Source organism: Pagrus pagrus (genome assembly GCF_965226575.1).
Source record: "Pagrus pagrus genome assembly, chromosome: 7".
NCBI lineage: Eukaryota > Metazoa > Chordata > Actinopteri > Spariformes > Sparidae > Pagrus > Pagrus pagrus.
In genome coordinates, this window is record NC_140191.1 from 9,572,891 (window position 1) to 9,587,996 (window position 15,106).

The 15,106-nt window shown below is 44.2% G+C and overlaps 1 protein-coding gene across 1 annotated transcript; it reads right to left on the reverse strand.

Annotated features, from left to right (window-relative positions):
* Window positions 1-372: 372 nt before the first annotated feature.
* Window positions 373-14,613, reverse strand: eva1ba (eva-1 homolog Ba (C. elegans)). Its single transcript, XM_084357130.1, has 4 exons — window positions 14,337-14,613; window positions 3,022-3,165; window positions 1,509-1,603; window positions 373-1,413 (listed from the first exon to the last, which is right to left on the reverse strand). The coding sequence occupies exons 3-4, from the start codon at window positions 1,573-1,575 to the stop codon at window positions 989-991; spliced, it is 492 nt and encodes a 163-aa protein (XP_084213256.1). The 5' UTR covers window positions 1,576-1,603; window positions 3,022-3,165; window positions 14,337-14,613; the 3' UTR covers window positions 373-988.
* Window positions 14,614-15,106: the final 493 nt, after the last annotated feature.

Genomic DNA, 15,106 nt, shown 5'->3' on the forward strand with positions numbered 1-15,106 from the left:
CCGTCGGTACCGGGCTGGCCACCTGAACTGGCTAACACTTGGCTCCATTTGCAAGTTTTTGTCTCCATATAAAGGCTACAGGAAATTAATATACTTCGGAGTTACATCCTCTTTGTTATCAGAACATCTTCCTTTCACAGCACTAATGTCTGACTCCACCAGGGGCCTTTTGTTTTGCCAGACATTTCTTTTTATTTGACAGTTTCTAACCTATCGAGGCACACACGGAAGACATTGTGCAGGAATAACAAATGACAAAGAATGACCTTTACATCCATCTTACTAGCAAATGTACTCTCCCTGTCTTTATCTAGATTATAAATCTTGAGCCAAAGGGTCCACAGAGAACGATGAAGAGAAACAGCAGTAAAATGATTTCACTGTAATACTTTAATTCTGTCATTTCCTTTTTGGTGGAATTATCCCTGAAAACACAGACACCAATTTAATGTGCTCATAAATTAAAGACTCCAATTTTTAATTGACTTTACATTGTACTTTTTTGTGTAATCTGACCCCTCCTAAATTGATTGATATGTGCTTGTTCAAGCTCAATAATTTCCTGTTTTCCCGGAGAATAAACGTCCTCCCTGCAAACAGGAAATCTTCATCGCATACAGTACATACATTGTCCTTACATATGCTTCCATCTTTCACTTATTTCATACATAAGTTGTGTGCATTTTTGTCATAAGCGCCACATATTACAAAAAAAACAATGATTACTTCAAGTGTCCATCAGCTCCCGCATCAGTCCTTAAGACACCTTTTGGTTTAATTTCATGTAGTCAGTCGAAAAATATCATTGCTACATAGGAAGTGCAATATCACAAAGTTCAGTCAGAGCCACGTATTGGCATTTCAATGTCCTGTTTCAATGATGTTGCCTTGAATCTAACACAGGCTCCAGGGACATCAGGCCCACCCAGAGGTCCATGCCAGTCCTCGGAGCTCACAGTGTTTCCCTTAAAAACCTCTTGTGCGTGTGTTAGTAGTAATGCACTCTTCCAATAGTCCCTGTCCCCGACCCGAGGATATCAGGCTGGCCGTTCCTCCAGATCTCCCGTATGATCCGTTCCCTCTCCTCCAGCCGCTGCGCCCGCTCCAGCTCCTCGGCCGAAGTAAACACGTTCACGCTCAGCGTCCCGTCCGATTGGCTGGTGTGGTTACCGACGGGGATTTCCGTGCTGGGCAAAGGGAGGGGCGCCTCTACGTCGTCCACATCTTCGTCGTCATCGTCCTCGCTCTCCTCTTCCTCCTCGCTGATGTCCTTCAAGTGTTTTTTCTCAGGCGTGGAGGGGGCGATGTTGGTGCGCGGCTTGCAGGAGATGCGGATGACCAGGAGGCAGAGCGTCAGCACCAGGCCGAAACACACCCCGAGCACGAAGTAAAGGCCGAAGCTCTCTGGGTTTGCTGAGGAAAGGAACAAATGAGCAGATGGAGTTCAGTGTTGTTACTTGTCTTTTTTGGATAGAGATCTTATTGTTCTGTGCTGCAGTGTGACTTACCTTTGATGTGTGCGTATGCAGCTATGCTGTTGCTCAGGAGGTCCATTTCTTTTTTCTTCACGTCCATGGTGATCCTGTCTTTGCTTTCTTCACACCTGACAAACAACAAACAAGACACATCCTATAAATCTGTCTTAAAATGCAACTCGACACGACACTGATGCTCTTCCAGGTGCTGAACGTCTTTGAAATGCTTCCCAGGCACTCTTCCTCCAGTGTCAAGTTCTGTGCGGCGCCTGGATGTCAAACCCACTGAGTGCGGCGCTTTTTCATGCGCCATCGTGTGGGCGGGATGAGGCTTCCAAGTGTCAAACAAAAGCTCCTCTGTGTCCTCCTGAAGTACTGCCTTCAGCTCGGATCATCATAACACATTTGGCACATGGCACTCTGCCTCTGCCATTCTCTCTGAACCATGACAGCCCTCTATTAAAGAGGTCAAGAGTCAATTTTCCAAGTATCCACAAAGGACTCCTCCAAAGGCTGATGGGACCCCCAGATCAATTTGTGAAGCTCAGACTAAAGGGCCAGTGTGTTGTCCCTGACATTTTTACTGTCTGTCCTCCTTGTTTCCTGTTGATCTGAGGATCTATTGTGTTTTTAACCATTCCTGCGAGCAGTCACACTCCCGAGGAAGTAAAACATTTGGAGAGGAGATACAAGAAAAGTTCATGTTCAGTCTCCTTTGCAGTCTGGTTTTTGTTTCCAGCAATTGTTCACATCCAGTCATCTGTGTTACCTTCATGCTACCTCCTCACTCAGTAGCTTTTGCTCTTCAGGAGAAACAAGTCTGTTTCTCATCTGAAAATATTGGATTTGCCTGCATGGAATACCAAACCAGGGTCGTGTCTTTGTGCATTTCCTCCCTCCTCCTCCTCCACCGCCACCCTGCTGCCCTTTCCTGCTGACTCTGGCTTTTCTCCCTCACTTTGTGAACAATTTCCACCTCCCCGGTGTGATTACGTCACGGTGTGGCACCATAAAGTGTGTTGACAGCAACAGAGGAGAGACCAGGACAAAATAAAAGGAGGTGCCTCTTAATCCTTCCAGTTAACTGTAATGTTAGCGCCAGGCTCTAACATGTGCTTCGTGTTGTGGCTGGCTGTGGAAAAAAACACTGTGTCCATGTGAAATGATGACGAGCCGTGACGCCGCCCCGCTCTAACCTGTGCGCGCTGCTCTCTAAGTCGAACCACATGTCGCTGTGCCTACACGTGGATCATATGGATGTCCTCAAATTGCGCAAACCACATGTTTGTGTTTGCATTTACCTCGAAATTGTACCCGCTGATAACCTCGGAGCCCGATTCGTATCGTGATGCGAATACCTCAGTGATTTATGCGGCATTTGTGCTTGTTTGTTGATGCAGCTTCCAGTCAAACTCAAACATGAAACCACACATGTGTAAACCATGTGTAATGCGGCCCGCAAATAAACTTTAAAACACCTCAAACATTCTTCCGTAAAAGCAGAAGTAAACAGAAAGTGGAGTACAGATTGAGTTAAAAAACTTACCACAAAATGAAACTTTGGAGCTCGTTCTCACTCCCAGCTCATGGTGAAACGAGAGGTTTGAGTTTGGATGCAAAACGATCACGGTCCTCTGTCTTTCTGTCCGTCGCTGCTGGATCAGGGCCCGTGTGATCTTTGGTCCTCAGGCTAAACAGACAAGAGCAAACACACACACACAGAGACGTCAAGCTACATTAGATCCAAACTCACTGAGGCGTCTGCAATGCAAACAATGACAGTCCTGCAGCAGGATACACGGTCCAGCAAGAGACGAGAGGCAGGCTTTTCAGTTTTCACTGGATTTCAACTGTGCTGTAAAATGCATAGAGACTCCACAAATATAGAAATTCCCTGGCTATAATCCATATTGCAATATATAGTATATCTTTAATGTTGAGCTGAAATTAACATTGTTTTTTGCTAATGAACCAGAAGATATACTTATCCTAAACACCAAAACAAAGAATTTTAACTTGGTACTCCAGAAGCCCTGCATTTTGTCTTTACTGCAATTGTATTGGTTCAATCTCTGTGTGGGTGGTAACTGTAGTCTGTTGCATCATTTCATTGCTAACGGCCAGTGGCGGACTCAGGATGTCTGAGAGGAAGGGGAGGAAAACATAACAATGGCACCAGCTGTACACGGTGGGGCACTTTATCATGTTTTATCTACCATACGGGCATCCAAGAGAGCACTTGTGCAGCGTTTTTTTCCACCAGTGTCCATGGCCGAGTCCGGCATAGCCAGACCAGCTTGCAAATGCAAAGTAGTGACTTCTCCTTACGAAAGTTGGAACGTGCTTTTAAATTAGCCCTTGTAAGTGTGACGAGGAGAAACTAGAATGCTAATTTCTTGCCTTAATAGTTGTTCATGTGGACTGCTAAGTTGAAATAGGTGAAAGTTTGTGTAACTGCTCGCCTATTTGCTACAACAAAACCCTGATTGGTTCACAGAACGTCGTATCAAACTGCAGCCTGTATATAAAGTCAGTGCATCAAACTTGCGCCATATTAGATAAATAGTTGTGATTAGGAAAATCTGGGAAATCTGTCTGAATGACGGGGTACCAGGCGCATCCTCGAAATATACACAATACAATAGCTGCATGTCTCATTATATATTGTATTATATATAATCATATATTATTATATTTGGACGGAGATAGAATAAGGCATTCAAACACATAATTAAATGTGACAAATATGAGGTATTCCTGCCACAACGAAATCCCTTAATGCAACGGCTCAAATCTAGAAAATCTTCCTAAAATCCTACAACAAGAGCCCCGGAATAACTCAATAAAAGCCCTGTAACTTGCAGGGGGGTTGGTGCTTCACATGCCAGGTGGGGGGATCAAGAGCTGTAAAAAATGCTGAGCTGTGAAGTTTTCTGACTTGTAGTCCTGTTTAGGAAAAAAACTCCTCTGCCAGCTGCAGTTGGTTTAGCAGAGCCTCTGTGCTTTCCAGGGCAGATTTTGATCTTGCTGACTCTTGGCAGTTCCAATGTACACTACAGAGCGGCTGACTGAGACGGCGCTCGGGGGGCTAAGTGACAGCGCGGTCACTATGGCAACGTGCTTTCCAGGCCACCCCCTCGGTCCCCACGGGAGCCGCAGCGATGGGCCTTTTGTTTCTGCGAGGCACCGCGGGGATGGACCTACGCGTTGTCTTCCCGTCGAGCTTCCTTCCTTTCTTTTCAATTATGAACAAGTTCATCTCCTCCCCTCCCGCGGAGCCTAATCCCTCCCTGCTAATGGAATCTCCTCATCATTATCCAAGCAGAGCTGAGGAACAACGGGCTTTCAACGAGATATTTTGTTTTTGTCTCAGGGGTAATAAAGCGAACGGCTCGAATGACTCAAGCCAAGGTCAAAGTTAATGATTGGACACCTCCAGTACAGTAACTGGCCTCCTCTCGCCTCTGGAACGCAGCCAACCCGAGCTTCATCAGGACTCAGGCATCCATTAACTGGTGGTTAATAACAACTGGAGACCTGTTTAAAGCCTGTCTAAACACTAATTATCCTGCCCTGTTGTTTTGTTGTGTTTTTGTTTTACCCCGAGAAGGAAATTATTAACAGACCTTCCTCCTTCCCAGCTATGTGCAATCCCATGTCTCAACTTTCAGTCATTTTCTCCAAGCGACCCATTTAGCTTTTCTCTTGCAGATGTTGCCTTACCCTGCAGCCTTGAAAGCGAGACCTTAATTATAACAAAGGAGTCATGCATTACTAAATTGATGTATCATTTTGTCCCATCGTGTTTTACTCAAACTTAAGCCTGGTAAATGTTATGAATCCTCAAATTATGGCTCCTGACGTGATCAAATATTGACAATAACCATGACGGCTTAACTCAAAAACAGCAATTACCAGAGGGGAAAACAAACTGGATGATGATGTTTTAGTGATTTCATCACTTTGGATAGGATTGCGATGGCTCTGAACTTTGGCAAAAATCAAATAAACAAACAAACAAAGCTTTTGCACTTCTCACACTCTAAACTGCAACTTTTGGGGACTGCTGACTGGTGGGAGCGTTCGCACCAACTGCTCTGCCACAGAAGTGAGAATATCTCGAGAATCAGGACACCATATGGTGTTATTATGCGGCAAAACTGCCTAAAATTTCAGCTATTAAATATAATTTCCCTGCAGCTTTGTTAGGCTTTAAAACAATCGAATAATCATCAGACGTTTCTGAGAGTCAAACGTAGGAAACAAAAGATATAACACAACTAAGCTGTAATTTTCCAACGATCTAGCCGAACCCTTGGCAGCACGTGTCTTTGTCTGAGCTCCTGTGACGTTCATGTTTGGTCCTATTTTTGGTCCGTCCTAGCTTATCATCTATCTACTCATATCCTGAGGTCAAACACTCAGGCATCCCTTTCCTGAGTCCCTCGCACGCCGCTGACTATGAAATAATCACTTCACCCATCCTGATACGGCTGTGACTGTGTGGGAAACTTGCGTCTGCATGTCTTTATCTCACGTTAAATCAAAACACGATAACATTATCCCAGTAACAAAAGTTAAAGGTTGCAACCAGCTCGGCTAATTCTTCTTCTTACAATCTGTCCGTCAGCGCCGAGTTATTTATGTAAGGTCGCAGCAGAAACTGACTGAAGCCAGCACAAACACGGTCCGTCGTGGCCCGAGAAGAGGCCAAACGCTATTTCTGACTGAGCATTGTTTGCTTTTCGTTTGGATGGAGGAGCTGACTGGAAGAAAAACTCCAAACTATCATGCAGTGCGATGTTTTTGTTATCATCCACTTGCACATAAACACAATGGCGCTTCCTTCCCACGGCGTTTGTCCCCTTTCCGCAGGGACGGCATCCAGGTCGAAGCCTTCCTCCAGCATCATTGTTATTGTCTGAGATAAGTGTGTTAAGACAGAATGGCTGAGCTGTCTTCTGTACGCACGCGTCAGCCGGGTGATTTATCATCCGCAGACCTCCAAAGCGAAAGTTTGTCACAGAATAGAAACCCTTTTCCCTCGACACTTCACCAGCAGTCCTCGTTGCGTAAACCGTCCAACCTCAACACTCCTCTTTCCACAATGAAGAAATCATGTCAAAGTCAGAACCCCTTCAGTGGAAATTATGCAGGGAGTCAAGCCACATTTGATTTATACAAAGAAGATGAAAAGGTCAGATTACACGAGGGAGCGCGTCGGTGTTCTTTACCCATTGTAATGACACACGCCGAACCGCAGAGGGGAAGAAATATTTTTAATGCCTCGGATTTCTGTGCGGCCGCAACAATTCCTGGCACCGCGGCCGGCTCTCTGCGGTTCGCCTGGGACAAAGCCTCGCTGACTGAAAATTGCCAGATTTAAATCTAATCACATTTGTTTTGAAAGTCCACACACATGCATGCGCTCTTTGGTGAGGGAGATCACAGAAGCTGCCAGAAGGATTTATAGCATCTTATACTGTTTTTTTGTTTTTTTTTGCTCTTGATTATGTTCATTAAAAAGTCGCTGCTTTGTTTCTGTGGCTGCTACTGAAAAAAAGAACACCAGTCTGTTCTTAATGATGCACAGCATCAAACAAACCGATCTGAGTCATTTATACACTATTTTCAGCTTGCGAGGCACATTCTCAAACTCTCCGTGTGCCCCTTAAATAAATATACTGAATCAAAGCCCGGGCTCAGCTCGAGTTATTCTCAAAAAATTCTCTCAGGAGCTGATGAAAGGTTAACAGCAACCTACAAACTGCCAGAGAATCTGAAACTGTATCACAAAAGTGTCTCTATGAGCCATCCATCACGCACCTGTAATCAAGCCAGAAAACCGTCTCCAAGTACTAAAACATAATGGATCTTCAAGCTCTCCCCCGAACAGCAGAGGTGCAGGCGATCGCTTTCCGCGCAGTAAACAGAAACATCGTCCAAACCGACATCGGTGTCTGCGAAAGCGCTCACGATGGTCCGCGGGGGTGAAGGTTAATTTGCTTGTGGAGGTTGCAGAGGACATATCTGGAGACGGTGAGGGTGCATTTCTTCCCAGTTCCTCCTGACATGAAGATCTTTGGTTTCAAGCTGTGTGAAACGTTAGTGCTGCTTCCCCTCATGGTCGAGGCCTGCCAGAGGATCCGACTGAGAGGGAAACTGTTGCATTTGGAGACAGGACAGGCATGTGGTTGCTATCAGGACAGAGACATGGAGCACCAGGTGAAGTTGACCTCAAACAGACCTGGGTCACGGAGTGTTTGCAAATACTTTTATGGTTTGTTTTACTCTGTCTGCGCGCTGGATTACTGAGATGCAGTGTGTCACTGAGAATGTGATGAACTAAGATGTTTTGAAACAACCACATATGGGTTTGTAAAAGAAAAGGGCAGAACAAGGTCTGATGGAGACCGACTACACTCAAAGGAGGAGAAGCTAAACATCTTTAAGCCAGAGGGAGATTAGTATTCGATGAGTTTAACAGGCCACAGAGGAAGGAAACATTGCACTATTCCAGCATTTGTTTGGTGTCTTGGTGGCTGTAGCCGCGATTCCACCCAAATTATCCCAAGCTTGTAGTCCTGGGAGCTTCTTTTCAAGAAACTAAAAGGTTCCTTCACTATGTTGTTGTCTGTGTTTCCGCTACAGTCTAAACACCCGTGAAGATTACAGGCAAATCAGTGCACTGATGTTTGAACAAGCAAAATCTGTTTTTACACGTCGTTTTTGTGTTTGACTATACAACAACAAAAGCCTGGACGTCATCATTGTTCCATCTGTCATGTGTTTTCTTCTGTGTAACCCCATGTTTGGGCCTATGTGTCGGAGCAAAATGAACGAAAAACAAACTGATTTGCAGCTGCAGATTTAAAAGATTGTGGCTAAACCAGAAGACTTAGAGTGCTCTACCAATCAGAAGTGTTCAGCAGTCCCCAACCCAAGTTCCTGTACTTTTATAGAGCACTACTATCAGAGCAGGGACTTTCTGGGGGGTAAAATAATGTCCCTGGATCTTAATTCAGACCCTGATCCCTGCGGGGGAAGGACATCAAGTTCATCCAACCTTTCCTATTCCCTGGTGATAGTTCCTGCAGTGGAAATTGACGTTAAGTTGTTAAAATTCATACTCTGTAACTTGGATGCCCTGTTTAGGTTTCTGGCTGGAGAGCTTTGTTGCATGTCATACCGATCTGTCTTTCCCTCTCCAACTCCTGTTTGCTTCTTTACTGTACACTATCTGGTAAATGCAAAATGCGGGGGGGAAAAAACAAGATAGCGTGGAGGTGTGGACAAAGAAGGGCTGCATCTAACGATTATTTTCTGGATTTTTAAACTAATAGTTTGGTCTAAACGTCAGAAAATAGTGAAAAGTGCCCCTCAAGGTTCTCCAGGTCCAATTTGATGTCTTTAAATGTCTTATTTCTGTCAGTTAAATATGATTTCAGCCAAAAAAAAGGCAGAAAATATCCATATTCAATTGCTGAAAACAGAATTTTCTGCCATTTTTGCATGAAAAATAACTTAAATTGTAAATCGATTATCAAAATAGTTGCCGATTAGTTTTCTGACGACCGACTAATTATTGCAGCTCTATCTAGTCCGTCTGTCTGTGCCGTGAAAATCCACCAAATATTCCTCCTGATGCAGTTTTCGGTTTTACATCTCCCTCCTCTCTCAAAAATTGGGTGACGCAATTGGTTTCCGTGGTGCTATTGTCTGTGTGTTTTCCTCAAATCCCCTCAAAAAACAGCTTTTCATCACTTTCAGATTGTCCTTAAAGCACGTCAGAGAAAGCGTATAGACCGTGGCATTACACTGCTGTGAAAAACCACACCAATCTAACACAGTCTGTACGTAAAATCAAACAATCAAACAACACATGTTAAACCATATTTGACCCTTGTCTGAACTACAATGTGCTGCCAGCTGCAGAGACAAACGGCTCTAGTGAATGCATAGTCAGAACTTGCCCAACTTTTATTAAGTTTCCTCTTGAGTGGTGCTTAACTGGAAATAAATTGAGATCTGAACCTGTTTTGTTTGTGCAGCATTCAAACTTTGACATTTTTGTTCCATTAGAGGATTTGATCTTATCCAAACGTCTTGAATATGGTTTATTGTTTGATACAGAGCTGAAAGAAAGCTTTGTGCTTCCCATGTGTTGATGTAGTTGGCTTTGGGCATGTACTTTACTTGACATACACTCTATGAACAACAGCTTTTGCTTTTTAAGGACAAAAACTTTTCCAGGAGTAAACACAGATTCAGTCAGACATCGTCGGCCGGCTACTCGACTGAAGACACTGCGCTTTTCAACAGGGGGAGGGTTGTAACTTTCAACATGACTCAGGATGCCAACGTGACGCCAGCCTGGCTCAGACTAACTGCAACCCATGGCCCAATGAATCCCTGTGTATCCTCGTGTCATAAAAAGTGAGCCACAGTGCACTGCTTGTCCTGTGAAGAGCATATTTTGTGGGCTATGGCAGGTAATAGGAGGGTAATGGAGATATGGGACTGAGCTGGGGGTTAGGGCAAGTGGATAATAGCACCCAGATGTGTTCCTGATGTGAGGCAAAGCCAGAATCCTTTACTATGTAAATCCAGAGGAGATATCCTATGAGCCATCTTCGTACTGACGCTATCACGGTACCAATCAAGCAAATCAAGCAGCGCTCATGGCAGTAGGAAGCCGCACTGGAACCACAGCTGTGTGTGTGTTTGCTGACAGGGTTTATTTGTGTGTGTACAGTATGCGTCTGCGTGTTGACAGACGCTGGTTGTCTGCATATGTTTGTGCATGTTGAAATTGATTCGAACGAACATTCCTCTATGATTCCCTGAAGCGCAGTGGGCTTTCGATCAACCTAAACTCAGAGCTCCAAAAATAGAGCGGTGATCTCACCCTTTTCATCGATCTGGGCCACCATCCAGCCGCACGCCAACGCCGCATACTGTATCAATTACATGGGCCCTACAGATTACTCTGTGACACAAAACACATGTTTGCCCTTTCAATGATTGGGTCCATAGCATTTACTCTCTACCGCTCCTGAACACGGTGCGGCTCCGTGAGATTTAGGAGGTTCAGAGAATGCTGTTGTGACAGGAACTGCTTTTGTTTAGTGAGAGTGACGACCGGTGCCTGTTTTCAGCTATTTAATGGCCTTTGAGTGACTTTTACTGACCTTGATTAGTGACCAGCAGTAAAAAGCAAAGACAGCAATAGTCTTATCATTTGTCATGGCCCCTTTGAACAACAGCGGCATCATATATTTCACTGTAGAGGTGAGTAAAAACCAAGTTGCAACCTCTGTGGCAGAAAAATGAAGCCGATGCAGAAGTGCTAAAAACTGCAGTTCCTCGAATCGCGACTCGAGGCTTGCTCCAAAAGCTCATATAAAAAATGCCCAAAAAACTTTCCATCGGCATGGGGGTGAGAAGATCGGGATTGGCTTAACTCTCTTTTTCTAAAAAACAACTTCAAACAACAAACATGCCAAATACATGAGGTTCCGGTCTGTCGCGTCCTGTTTGAGCGAACATTAACATGCAGTTTAACCACCTGTGTGCATGTTCAAGTTCCTTTATTGTGTGTGTTTCGGTTTCTGTGTGGCCTCCCTTCATATACGCGTGTGCGTAACCAAGATAGCAGCGTGAGCTTAGGCAAACCGCCGGACTTAGCATGTCAAACATCTGCCAGAGCCTCGACAGGGGAGTGCCTTGACCAGTGAAGCTCCTACAAGAGAGCAATAAGCCCTGAGCCCTGCAAGACATCAGTGGTTGACAGGAGCTTTGCTAAACACAGTTTGTGAGACGCGTCATTCATCAAACTCCCGTTTTCTCTATTACTCTAAAATAGCCTCTTGGTTGCTTCATGTTAGTGAGATTAGAGTTGCGGTTGGCAGAACAGAAGTTCCTGTCATTATCCTCATGAAGATATTCATGATGTTTACCGTTCAAATTTGAACAGGAACATCATAAAATAGGGTTAGGATTACAGTAAACCTTTTCCTATCTCGAAAAATGACCATAATACTGTATATTTATGAGGGTTTGGAAAAGGCATTAATCAAACCCGACTCTTGCATGATGGAAGATGGTGCAATGAGCAAAAGATCTTGTGTTTAAAGACGTTTTGTTCTCAAGTAAATAAGAAAGGGGCAGCTGTGGCTCCAGAGGTAGAGCAGGTCGTCCTCGGTCCCTGCAGTCTACATGTGGACGCGTCCTTGGGCAAGACACTGACCACCAAAATGCTCCCGTTCGCTGTTCAAGTGGTTTGTGAGTGTGCATATGAATGGTTATTGCTCCTGATGAGCAGTTGGCCACATGTGTGTGAATTGGTGAAGGCTGACCGGTGTTGTAAAGCGTCTTGAGTGGTCGGTAAGACCAGAAAATCTGTGTGCAAATGCAGTCCATTTACACTTCCAACGATTAATGAACCTATTACAATCAAAAGCACAAGGATATGTTTACAGTTTGCAGCGTATAGGAGGCAGTGGCTGAAAAATAACAGCAGCAGTCAAGTGTTTGAATGGATCACTCTGTTAAAAGAAATCAGCTGATGATCAGCTGATCCGTGTAACTCTAATGGCTCCATGTCATCGCCTTAATGCGTACCATGAAATCTTTTTTCACAGTATTCGATCTTTTCATACATTAATGTCTTTGTCACAATACGCCCAGCACTGGAGGCCAATCAAAGTCGTAGGTCAGTTAAGGTCAGGAGGATTTTTCTTTTTACTTCTGAGGCACAGATTTCTGTGGTGTGTGAGTGAGCAGAGCTGCATCCTGAAATCACAACTCATTTTAAAGGCATACCATGCAGGTGAGAAACCATTTAAAGGAGCAGTAAGCGATTTTAGACAAACATTGCTGGACTGGGCTGGTTGCTCACCAACCCAAGGCAACGGTACTTGGCAACCTGCGAATGAGACTCAACAATCCAACTATGTTTCACTATAATCGCTAACGTCCAGAAACGTGCCGAACACAGCAAAATTATAAGAAAACACAGGCAGAGGGCAAACACTACCGCGCACTTCTAGTGGGTTGTAAATGATGATTGAGAGGGATTACATTTGTTTGAGTTTTAGGAAAATTCTGCTTCTTGCTTGATCCTGTTGCACCGGCTTTTACGCTACAATACAGAACCAACCAATAGTGAAATGTTGATGCAGAACTTAATTAATTTAGTATTTCTGGGACATAAGAGACACATGATACTGTATGCATATACATAAGGACCTAAATCGCTGAACTTGAAAATTACCTCATCTTATTACTTTGGTCTAACAGTCCAAGATAATTACATTTTTAATATGAGAGTGTTCTCCTTAAGCTACAAACTAAATGAAAAACAGAAAATTAATGAAAGTGTGACTCGGAGAACATCTACTGGGACTATTTAGTGATAACAATGCATTTTTAAAGTTCATATGTAAGACTGCTAAATCAGCCAAATCCATTCTTCATCATTCTCCATTCTTCACACGCTCTGATTTTTGCCTTTATGGAGATATTTGTCACTCATGAAATGGTATAAACATTAAAAACAACCATGAACATCACATCTTCTTGTCTTGCAGGGGGTTGTGTTTGTTTCTTGTGTAAAGCTGTCTACGTGGGGCTCTTTTCGCTTCACTTAACTCGGCTTTGATTGGCTGAAACTTTCTGTATCTCCCCTGCAAACAGATTGGTACCCTGGGAGTTTAGACAAGCAGTTCAAATCAGAGTCTGACCTCTGCCATCTTGGTAAATAGAGTAAGTTAACAACCATCCTCGGGACAGATAAGACAGGCCGACTGATAAGTGAGTCGGTGGGGGTTTTGGGGAAGAGGAACGTCTGCTGGCTTGATTTAGTGGGAGAGGTCACGCAGAAGTCAACTCATCCCAGCTGGCCTTGAAGGGGTTACTTAACCAAGCATTCACACTCACCCTATGGAAGGCTATCTGATTGACTGGAGGAGGAGGCACAGCTAAAGTGCTGCCAGCCCACTCAGATAGTGTGAATTAAAGGAGACCCCTGAGAGCAGCCCGGCCCTATTCAGCCTCCTCCCATCACCTCCAGTCTGCTGATAAGAGGAGCCGACCACAGTGGATAAAGAGGGGGCTTTGGGAGCTGAAGCATATGGTCAACTGCTGTTCTGCATGAATGTTTCTATGAACTCTGAAAAAAAGGCGCAACAGCTGAAAAACAAAAGAGCCATATGCACCATGTGTGCACTCTTCATGCCTCATATTTGAGATCTCGCACGTCAGTCGTCTTTGATTATGTGACTCTTTATGGCCCGCACGAAAAAATACAAAAAGCGACAGGATGTTTGCTTTTAATGTGGCAAGGTGACAACTAATTAATCACCACAAGGTTAGCCAATAATGTGCAGCTGCACAGGAAAGCCATACCCAGGGTCAGCTATAAGTGCTGCATCAGCTGCTTTTTGGCAGCGGTTCATTGAATACATGCTGAAAACATGAGACAAAAACAAACTATACTCTAATAACATCATGCATGAAATGGCTTTATCAAGGTGTTTACTCTGCTGCTACCAAAACTCATTCACTTTTCGGTGCTTTTTAACAAGTTGATCAAAATATAAACAACCACATGAGGAACTCATATTTCATCTGAAGTAAAAACTTACTAGAGCTGCTGTGATTGAAACCAGATACCAAACTTTACAGCAGTTGTAAGTTTTCCCAAACACACTCACCTCCAAGTAACATTTTACTCTAAATGAGATGCAGAGCAGCCACAGAAAGACCTCAGCCATTGAAAAAGTTAAGTGACAGAAGAGCTGTGGCTCACTGCTGTTTCTATGGTGCTCTACATACACTGAGTTAAACTGTCAAACTCACCGGTCTGTGATGACAAGAAATGTGCCTCCGAAAGCTGTTCAGTCCACGCAGAAAGCTTCAGGCAAACTGCAGGTTTCAGCCTGCTTTCCCTCCAGATTTTGAAAACAAAAGCAGCATTACAAGCAGTCCTGTTTCAGTCGAGTCCCTGTTGCTGCTGTGGTCAAGTCCTGAAGAGCGTGTGTGTGTCTGCCTGAGCGTGTGTGTGTGTGCACAGAGTCTGGGGAAGAGGTGGTAACTTCCTCCCAAAGTTGGAGACGGAGTGAGTAACAGAGTTTTCTCTCTCCCGGCTCCAATCCACGAGAAGCAGGAAAAGCTGTCATACTATCCCCCTTTTCAGATGGAAAAAAAAAAAAGGAACAGCCTAAAAAGGGCAAGCTCTGGGAAGAGGGGAGGAGGGAGGAAAGCAGTGGTGTGTGTGTGTGTGTGTGTGTGTGTGTGTGTGTGTGTGTGGTGCGTGTGTGTGTGTGTGGTGGGGTGTGATGTGGTGTGGGCTTGCCCTCTGTTGTTAAGGAAACAAGCAGAAAGCAACTCCAGGCAAATTAGCTCAAGTTTTTCCATGCACGGTCCAGTGAGACAGAAAAACAACATCAACAAAGACACAAAACTGTGTGTGTGTGTGTGTGTGTGTGTGTGTAGCTGGTGTGTTGCTGTGTGTGTTGTTAAAACTTGCCTTTTTAAATCTTTAAAGAATAGCTTGTCATTTTTGGAAATGTATTTTGAGAGTTAGATGAGAAGATTGATAACAGTGTGATGAATAGGAAGCCAGTGGC